This window comes from Microplitis demolitor, chromosome 6 (assembly GCF_026212275.2).
Source record: "Microplitis demolitor isolate Queensland-Clemson2020A chromosome 6, iyMicDemo2.1a, whole genome shotgun sequence".
NCBI lineage: Eukaryota > Metazoa > Arthropoda > Insecta > Hymenoptera > Braconidae > Microplitis > Microplitis demolitor.
In genome coordinates, this window is record NC_068550.1 from 6,507,809 (window position 1) to 6,519,174 (window position 11,366).

Consider the following 11,366-nt stretch of genomic DNA (forward strand, 5'->3'; position numbering starts at 1 on the left):
GGAGTCAAATATTTAAAATATTATGATTCGATAAAAGTTTTACTTTTTTTTGTTTTGACAACCCAAGTAAAAAAGATTTCATACACTCCCAAGAAATTCAATTAATAAAAAATTATCTATTCCGCAAAAACTCCCCTTCGGAATGAATAATTAAAAATTCATTCACTCCGCATTCACTCCGGATTTAATCCGTATTTACTCCGCGAATTTTTTACAGTGTAATTGTGTATAATTATATGAAATCTTTTTTACTCGGAAACAACTTCGTCAATATATATTAATAATTTACAGATAAAGCGTTGGTATAAATAACAATTGCGACACTAATAAGCAAATGTAATAAAAAACAATTAAAAAATATTATTGTATTGGGCGGAGTGTACAAAAATAATTTGGTGATTGACAGTTTATTTTTAAATACCCAATGGGGTGCGAGCACTTCTTTAGTTCTCCATCAATTTATAACTTTTGTTATAAATATGTTATTGTAACTTTGTCATAATTTTTTATCAAAACGAATTTATTTTGTAAAAAAAAAACCCACGTTTTTTATGACTGACATTAAATTTTTTCTTCAATTTATTATCTATTAGAACCGTAAAAAAATTTATTTAAAAAAAGAAATGATGAAATGATCGAAATCTTTATAAGAAAAAAAAATATATATAAAGTAATAAAACAAAAATATTTGACGATTGAAGCGTCATCAATCATGGATGAGTCTACTATATAAATATATATAACGATTAAAAAACAATAGTTTATTTTTAATTAAACTTTTCGGTTTTTCCGTCACACATTTAATGGTCATCTTGCATGATACATCTGGCATAAGGCAGTCAATAAAAAAGTACTTATGAACTATTACCGATAAAACGTAAAAAAAAGAAAATAATATAATTTAATTTATTTATTAATTTCTCAGTTCAATAATAAGATCCAATAAATCTTATCTCGTATTTAAAAAGTGATAAAGTACAGAATTTAAAATACTCAATAGTGTCAAAACATTAATTTTTGAAGCGTGCCAAAATTATTTTAAATTCGAGTATCGCAATGATAAATATGATGCTTAAATTAATAGTCATTTGTTTGGTTATCAATTCGGTTATAACAAATGTACATTCATGTCCTAGTGGTTCATCGAAAACATTACCAAAATGTGATGAGTATACTTATAAAAAATATGTCGACCGCTCATCAATTTTATCAGATATACCAGATACACGACAAATCGGACATTTATCATTGACAGGTACAAATAGTGATATTTATTACAATAATTAATTATTATTTTTTGTTTAAACTCTAAATATTGTTACATTTAGGTTAACTACGCGCACGGAAATTTGAGTTTTCATTATATTGCAATCCGAGAAAACGATTTCTTTCTTATCTACATTATAATTTCATATGGTGGCGCTAGTGTCGCAGTTAACAAGACAAATGACTGATTAAAATTTAAATAACCTGTCGGTTTTATTGTTTATTTATTTATTATCATGATTAAGGGCAAAGATTCTAATGATTATTTTTTCTGAAGCCTTATTCTATAAGAATTTAAACATGATAGATATATAATTTGGTTAATTAGTTGACTTTATTTTAAAATATTGTGATTACAAACTTGCGTACAGACTTTCTGACACTGATATTTTCGAATAAATAAACACTTTTAAACGTTAATATGAACCCTTAAATTGAATTATTGTTGAATAAAATTTGATTATTAAAATAATATATTTATATATTCTAATTATCAATTGATATCTTCAGGTACTCACAACTCAATGTCATACACGACGCCGAATCCAGAGATACAGACCCAGGAATTAAATATCACCGAGCAATTTAAACATGGAATTCGCGTATTCGAAATCGGTATCCGTACAGTATTGAATTATTTTACAATCTATTCAGGGACTGCGTCAATGCATCGAACTCTTTCCGACATACTTCATGACCTTAACAAATGTCTGGATGATTATCCACGGGAATTTGTTATTTTAATATTATACCAAGAGTATAAAGCACGGAATGATGATTTACATCCGAATAATTGTAAAATACTGGAAGGATATTTGACCAACAATGAGGGATCCCGTTTGGTTAAAAATTGGACACTGTCTGATACTATAGATAAAGTTCGCGGTAAAATATTGCTAACAACACGCGATGTATCATTTATCAATTGTTTATATGAATTATTTTCACGCTGTTCATTATTTGGTTATTTCGATCCGTCAACAAAGGACAATGAGCTATCGATAATCGATACTAAATGGAATGAATACTTAAAATTTGTTGAAAACCAGTGGCATTTAGAAAGTAAATGTTTTATTTACAACATGAGTGTTTTTGATAAAGAACATTATTTCCGCGGAGCTGCTAAATACGGAGGATATTCTTTCAACAATACATGCGTCTTGCCAATTAATTATAGAATAGACGTATTATATCCCGGTTCTCAGCCAAAGACTATGAATATATATATTCTTGATTATATGACACAAAATGCAGTGGACCATATTCATGAAGTGAATTTACTTAATGTACTATAACAAAGTGTCACCCAACCATACCTAAAATGAAAAATTGTTTTTTATTTCAATAAATTCAAAAATTAAATTTTTAGATGTAATATAAAAAACTCTATCTATTATACTTCTCATTTTAGTACAAAAATTATATTTCAAATTAATTTTACAGTATCATTTAAATAAAATATAATTAACGAGCATTCATTTTTTTTTTTATATATTTTTAATTTATCAAACCTACTACGTCAACTGGGAAACTTATTGTGTAAGTCTTTGAAAATTTGTAAAAAAAATAATATAGATTTTTTTGTAATATCACGAAATCAATTATTATACCTTTGAAACACCAGAAATAATAAACTAATCAATTAAAAGTAAGTTATAATAGTGTTAATTACACTGTAAAAAATCCGGAGTGAATTCGGAGTGAAATAAAATCCGAATTCACTCCGCATTCACTCTGCCATTCGGAGTTCCGGAGTTTTAAAAAAAATCACTCTGCATGCGTAGTGATTGCGGAGTGACGCGGATTTTGTTTCACTCCCAATTCACTCCGGTCCGGAGTTTTATCATTAGTGTGTGTGTGTGTGCGAGCGTGCATGCGTATGTATGCGAGCGCGCATGCGTATGTATGCAAGCGCGCATGCGTATGTATGCGAGCGCGCATGCGTGTGTGTACGAATATGTGCGTGCGTATCAGCTGATCAGTAATGTAATACGCAAGTTTTTACTTCGGTTATGAATTTGTTATAAACAATTGAATTTTTTATTTATATTTTTTTTTATTCTAAAAAATACAACAAAAATAGCCCAGTATCTTTTTATTTAATTTTAAATTATCTCATATATTCAAACTTACCTTTCGCGCCTGCTTTTTTTTATTTATTATTAATATAACTTATAAACTATTGCAGATACAACAAATTCATCTAGATCTTTTTTATTCTAATTTAGCTACTCAACAAATTTATGACTATACTAAAGCTCTACCTTAATTATTTGTATAATCTTTTTGCAATTATTCATAAAAACTAACAGGAAAAATTTTTTTTTTGTTTTTAAAATTGAAATATCTCATTAACTACAACAGATACGACAAAGGTTACTTATATCTTTTTTATTCTGCATTAGTTAATGAACAAATTGAGATACTAGCTGTGGCTGTAACTCTATAATCTTAGAAATTATGAATAAATGTGTCAGAATAAAAAAAAATTTTGCCCAATACATTCTTATTAATAGCTGCTAATTGCTTTATAAATTTACGGTGGTCTTCTTTAATACGAGAAAATGAACTTGTCAAGCACCCGCTCAATTTTTGAGACACTGTACTGATTTTTTTGGAGAATATTTTTCTGGTCTCAAAGTAACTTTTAAGACTGTAAGAGTAAAAAACAAATATTTTTTTTTTATAATGACATACTCTATAATATATACATGTATATATGTATACATAAAATTTTAACGGATGATATTTTTTGGAATTTTTCAGCAAAATAAAATATACAATAAAATTTTCTGAAAATTTCAACTTGAGACCCTCTACAATAGCTATATTTTTAAAAAGAGTGTTCTTAAAAAAAAAAGAAAGTAAAAAATAAAGTTTTGAGTATCAATTAATTTCTATTAATTTTTTTTTAATCATCTCATTTCCGGTGGGTTTTACTAATAAAATAATAAAAAACTTTTTTTTATTGAGCGTCATTTCCGTTACAATGATCAGTCTAAACATAAAAATTTTTATTGCTTGTCATTTTTAAATGATTAAAAAGCTTCGGAATATAAATATAAACTTTGAGTTTTTCCCATCTTCTAATAATAAATAAAATGATAACTAATGTACAGTCTGTGTGTGTGTAAGTGTGTAATGATAATCGGTTAAAAAATAAGTTTTATTATAACAAAAGTAATTAAAATAATTAATGATTGTCGTTATAATCGATTCATTGACTTAAAATAAATATAAAATTATTTTATTCAACATTCGAAAGCTCAAACTCAATCAAGTCTTGTCATAGTAACTTTAAGCTGACTAAATTTTAATAAAGTGTTGAATAATAAAATAAAATTTAAAAAAAATGTATAAATTAACAATAATAATATATATAATATTTATTATAAATAATAATTTTGTTTATTCATGTTCAAGTAAATCACAGCCAAAGTGTGAAGAGAAAAAATATAAAGATTATGAAGAAAGAAGCGATATAATATCAAAAATACCAAGTTCACGTAAGTTGAATCGGTTATCTCTGATCGGTACTCATCAGTCATTGTCATATTTATCAGGATCGAGTGAAAATAAAACCCAAGAATTGGATATTTTGTTTCAATTGAAACATGGCGTACGAGTTATCGAAATGACTATAAAGAAAAATGAAAATACATTTTCAGTATTTTCGGGTTCAATGTATTTACCCCAAATATTTTATGATACGTTAGCAAAAATTGATAAATTTTTGGAGCATCATCCACGAGAATTTATAATATTGATATTGATATTACACTACGATCTCTTGGACGGCAACAATAACATTAATGAAGATGAAGATAATTATAATTATACTTACTGTCAGTACATTGAACAGTTTATCGGAAGTAACGATAACACAGGATGGCGTATTACCAAAAATTGGAGTTTGGACGGGTCGGTGGGATTGTATCGAGGTAAAATATTGCTTGCAACTACAAGCACCGCACTGGTTAACTGCGCCGTTAATTTATGGGACACATGCAAGTTTGAAAACTATATACCGGCAGACAACGTTGAGGATCCCGTAGAGGAAAAATGGCAGCATGTTGTTAACTTTCAGGAAAAAAGTTATCTTGGCGGTCATGATTGTTTTATTTATCTATTGACAATCGGGAACGTGGGAAAACACAGCATACGCGCAAACTCAAAATATGGCGGATATTATGTTGATATTAAGAATAATATATGTGTTGATCCAATAAATTCACGTATGAGTGATTTTTATTATACAACAAATCGTGCATTATTTATCTTAATTGTTAGTTTTCCCACTCAGGAATTGATAGATCGTGTTAACGATTGTAATTCTCCAAATTTAAAAAGTTTGTATTATTGGGAAGGTGTTAAAAAAAAATTGTACACGGAAAATAAATTGTAGTAGTGGCAAAAATAACTGGAGTTACAATTAGCACAGGCTGTAGTATAACATAAGACAACTCCAAATTGTGGTTAGATTTAGTAAAATATTGTAGTTAAGCGTCAACTATCGAAAAAAAGTAAGATATGTCACAGCATGCGGTATTTGTAACTCCCATTGTAGTTCAATTTACTCAAAATACGGTTACGTAAAAATAAATGGTATATAACCTTAAACTTTTATAAATTATTTTAAAAAATCATTCATTCAGTTATTTCTACACACTAAAGATGGTAATTATTTACAAGTGGAGTCTACCCATGCTGGGCCATGTTAAATTTTTTTTTATCAAATTGATCAATTTTTTAATTGTTTATTGTTTTATGTACTTTAAAAAAAAAAACACACACACACACACACACATCAAAAAATATAAAATAGAAATTTTATCCAAAACATGAAAGTCAATTTTTTTCTAACTTTTGAAGTCAAAAAAGCTATCAAAATCTTTATTTTTTTTCTCATGACATTTTTTATCATAAATGCGCCTCAAGAACAAGCAGAATAAAAAAAATTAAAAATTGTTAGTTTTTCACCAAGATATGGCCAAAAATACGGTGGACCCTTGTAAATAATTAGCCTAAATATATTTTTGGGTTTTAAAAAAATCAGATGATTATTTATAAGATGCTTTAATAATCGAATATACGCAAAGGTTAACCCCAAAATGGCGAAATAGCGGGAAGTGCTTCTTCTGTAGTACTCTCAACTCCCGCCCGGAGTATTTGTTACTGCAGTGTGCAGTAAAATTAACCGCAAAATAGGAGTGAATTCAACTTATTAACTTAGTAAAATTTGTCGCATATTTAGTAATTTTTATCATTTAAGTGGTATTTTTAACTACAAACACATTTACTGCAATCTTGTAATAAATGATACTACATATTATTTTCCGTGTATAAAGTTATTTGAATAGAATCAATTTTATTATTTTTAACTTAAATATTATTGTTATTAGGTTTAATGTATTAAAAATACAATAAAAATTATCTCTTCATAAAAATTTATTTTTTTTTTATTTATGAAATTTCCAGTATTGATTATTAATTTTATAGTATTAATAAAAATTATTTTTAACCTTTATCAATTTAAATGATAAAAATCCTCCATAACCAAGTTGACTTTTATAAAATAGTCCCAATCCACCAAGTGGCGCTGGTGGTTTTGTGACGACATTTTGTGAATCAAAAAATGGAATCACTGCTACATTATGAAATTTTTTTGAATATAATCCAACAGATAAATTAATATAATCACGTCCTGATCTACTCAATTCTGTAGTTTGATTTAATACTTCTGCAGAGTTTGCGAAATCCTTTATATTTATTAATATTCTACATAACAAAAAATATAATATTTTATTTATTTTTAAAATTCTATATTTTTGTAAGCACATGTGTAAAAAAAAATTCGTTTTAAAAATGGAAAAAAAAGTTTATAACCGTAAACTTCAAAATTTGAGACAATTCTGGAATTTGAGTGGATCAATTTTGGAACTTTGAAAACATTCAAAAGTAATTTTCAACTGCGTACTTTTCAAACTCGTTTTTCTTAATTTTCTCAACAAAAATAATTCGACTTCGATATTGTTCGTTCTTTGCTATCGCGGGTGTAACCAAAAAATATTTTTTGATCCGTTAATGATGTCACTATTAGAATGATTAGGTATCACCAAGGATTTTTTACGTTGGTATTCTACATTACATGGTCGTCTAAAGTTCTCGAGGGCCATTTTCACACCAAAATTTTTTACAGTGTATGAACGTTTTTTGACTTTGTAAGAACTTTTTAAGAACGAGATTTGGAGATTGAAATTTTTCTACACTTAAATTTTTCGAGAGTTCCAAAAATGATCAACTCAAAGTTCAGAATTGTCTCAAATTGAACGTTCACTAAACATGTTTAGCCGAACTAAGTCATGAGTAAGCTTAGTAAGATTTAGTATAGAAAAAGCATATTTACTATACTAAATCTTACTACGTCCTGAGTAAATTTGCTCCGGATTTAGTTCGGCTGAACATGTCCATTGTTATGAATTTTGGACCATTTTCCAAACGATTTTCTTTTACATGCGCAATAATAAAAACCTTTCTTCATCGTATTTTAAATGAGGATAATGCCAATCATGATCTACAGATGGATAATTGCTAAAATGATTATACATTTGCGTTCCTCTCACTTTCAATGACAAATGATTATTTTCCATTACCATAAATTTAACTCCTGTAACATATTAATTTATTAAAATTTACATAAAAGTCCGTTTTTTGAATAAATTACCTGTGACAAATTGACCGTATGGTAATTCAATGTCATCTAGGTTAAACGATTTAAAGTGATAGTTGAGTCTAATACTCTCCGGACCATTTTCAGGCAAATAGCCAAGATCTGTTTGCCACATGACACTGGTTGGATCCACAATACCATTGACTAATTGTCCTTCTTGGATTTCTATCGTTATGATATTATTTTTAACGGCAAATCTTATGCCCGTGACAACACTAAAAAAGATAATTCAATGATAATAAACAATAATGTATTAAAGTAAATGAAAATATTGACCAGTCACCATAGTCGAGAGGCAAGTAGTACGTTGTATATAAAAATTTTAAATTTTGTTTACCGATTGTCCAGACTGTTAGTTCGATGCTCCATCAAACTTACTGTCCGGATATTCAATTTTATATCAGATGATTGATCACAATAACACAAATTATTGAGTGTTACTTGATTAACGCCGCCATTTGCACAAGATATACTAGAGTTTATATTATAGTTGTTTACATTTATATCAGTTGCTTTAGAACCTTTACAAATATCGTTGATACTTCTTTCAAAAATCTTTGAATATTAAATTATATTAATAAAACCATTAATTGTATACAACAGTTTAAATAATTTTATAAAATAACTTACTCCTGGACATCTTCTAGTTATAATAGTAGATTTAGAATATATATTTACTTTATAACCATCACATTCGAATTTGTTGTTAGCATTTTTTATTACTTTAATATCTTGAACGGACTTTATGTCGGATATTATTGATACATAATTTTTTACACGTAAGTAATTTTTACCTTTTAGGATTGAATTTTTTTTTTTATTAAGATCCATATAATGGCTTGTTAATAAAAATAATAAAAATAATTGAGTGGTAGAGGTAGCAGTTTGGCTCGGGCGATCACCAAAGTTAAGTAGCATCAAGCACGATTGCTACTGAGTTGGGTGACCGCTTAGCCGCACGTCGGGTTCAAACGGAGGTCTCTGAGCGCTCGGCGCGGGACGAAGATCCAGTGATCGGTAAAATGGGAATTTTATCGACCACTAGAGCTTCGCCCAAACCGAAAAACTGTACTGGCATAGGTTCTCTGTAGTTTCCCTATTCGCTATGAGTGTGACTGCAGCGCCAGACAAAATATGAACTACGGGAGGCTGTCAGAGTATGTTTTTATACGTATGTCAATAGCAAGAAACATAAAAATAAATAAATATTATAAATAATAGTAAAAAAAAAAGTTGTAAAAAATATGTGACAGTTTTATAGTAATTGCAGTTTTGTTTTTTAGCTAAACGGACCATCAATAAGTAAGTATAATGATAAAAAATAAAAAAGATTGCAGTCAGCATTTAGGTTAAGTTGTTTGAAATTCATATCAAAGTCAAAATATGATACTAAGGAAAAAATCAAAATGAAAAATAAATAATTAAATAATAACAAAATAAATACTTTCACGTGTGCTTGCTTACAATTTCAGTAATCATAGCCTTCCGTAACTCCGAAAGTAACCACTGCAAACGCTTCAGTCAATTTGATTTCCCCTACCATGGCTTCACTCAGAGCGAATACCACTACACTTCCACCACAAGGTGAAGTACTAGATCATCATCGTAATGATGCAGTACAGTAAGCTCAAGTCGGGCCACAGCTACATAAAAAAGGGTAAAAGAGCGTAGGGAGTACAAAAAGGAAAGAGCTTAGGGCGATAGAAGATAAATCATTGTAAAAAAACTGTAAAAGTTGTACAGTTAAAGCACAATAATACTAATAATAATACTAATAATAATAATAATATACCTTCAATCCATTTAGGATCGCAATTTTTGTGTGTTCTGTGAACTGTTTCTAACCAGCTAACTATTTTTTCATAGCCAATTTGAATGTTATTAATTATTGACAAATATGATCTTTGGTAAATTAATTGTGAAACTTTGTTAATATTGTAGACTCGATTTCTCAGGTGCACAAAATCATAACCAACAATCATAGATGCATATCCTTTCATAACTGCAGATAATATTTTTTTATAGAGATAAAATAATTGGTCACTTACTGGTATCATACCACACTCTGTAAGTTGTTCCTTTGGATAACGAGTAAATGAAAATAAAAAAAAAAAACAATGTATATATAAATATAAGGGTGGACCAAAAAAAACGACTATTTTTTTTCGAGTGTATGAAAATTTGTTGGTTTAACATATTTTAAGAACCCTCTCCGAAAACTAGCTCGATATTCTCAGCTAAAATTTTCAGCATGGTATTTATTATACAGATAGATAACAATTGAAAAAAAAAATCCTACCAAAAATGATAACTGGTTTTTATGAAATATCGATTATAGGAATAGCACCCAAACAATTTATGGTAATTATTCCTATCTATATAAATTTAATTCTTATATAATATTGGAATAGTACGTTTTAAAAGTATGGTAAAAATTACTATGTTATTATTGTAATCATTTCCGTACTACTATGGTAACTTTTACCACACACTATTGTGATTTCACTTATGGTAAAAGTTACTATAATATTTTGGAAACTAGTACCATAATAATATGATAACGATTACTATAGTAATAATATATATGATAGCGTGGGAATTATTACCATAATAAATAGTAATATTTATCGTAACATTTAAAAATTCCTTATATTATGGTAATGGTTACCATACTAGTTTCGAAACGATTTCCATAATGTTATGGAAATATTTCCATAATATTATGGGAAGGCTTACCATGATACATCGGATTTATTCCTATACTCGCCTAGGAACCATTCCAATGTAGATATAAGAATTAATATGTGACTGTTGCAATAGTCCCATGAGTATGGTAATAATTACCATGCAAAAGTGGATAGAAATTCAAAGTTCTGTAGATTACAAAGTTTTGGGTTCGATTCCCAGCCTCGGTATTTCATAATATTCAAATGAAATAATTATTTTTATTATATTTAAATATTTATGTCGTACAGGCCTACTTACCATATTTTTATATCGGTTATAATAAACCTGGAAAATATTTTTACTAACTCCTATATGCTTTGCAAAATCATCGGGGTTCAGCATTGTATGTTGTTGTAACATTTCTAAATTATTTGTAAAATTATTTTTAAAAATAGAGCTTTCGAAAAAAAAAAGAATGGTTGCATTATTGTGACTATCAAAGCTCTTTAAATAATCTCGAACTTTATAATTATAAATAGCTTGAATTTTTTCAGTTATTTCGATGATATTTTTCAATGAATTTCTGTCCTTCATTTTGTTTAATATCATTGAATCCGTAAAATTAAAGTCATTTTCTTCAGCTGCACTATCTATTAATTCAAATCCGTTGTAAATATACTGAAATATGTTTAATATATTATTT

At 28.0% G+C, this 11,366-nt stretch overlaps 1 protein-coding gene across 1 annotated transcript; it reads left to right on the top strand.

Moving 5' to 3' along the window:
• Window positions 1–686: 686 nt before the first annotated feature.
• Window positions 687–2,740, top strand: LOC103579856 (uncharacterized). Its single transcript, XM_008561414.3, has 3 exons — window positions 687–850; window positions 926–1,255; window positions 1,777–2,740. Exons 2-3 carry the CDS (start codon window positions 1,057–1,059, stop codon window positions 2,559–2,561), a joined length of 984 nt encoding a protein of 327 aa, XP_008559636.1. The 5' UTR covers window positions 687–850; window positions 926–1,056; the 3' UTR covers window positions 2,562–2,740.
• Window positions 2,741–11,366: the final 8,626 nt, after the last annotated feature.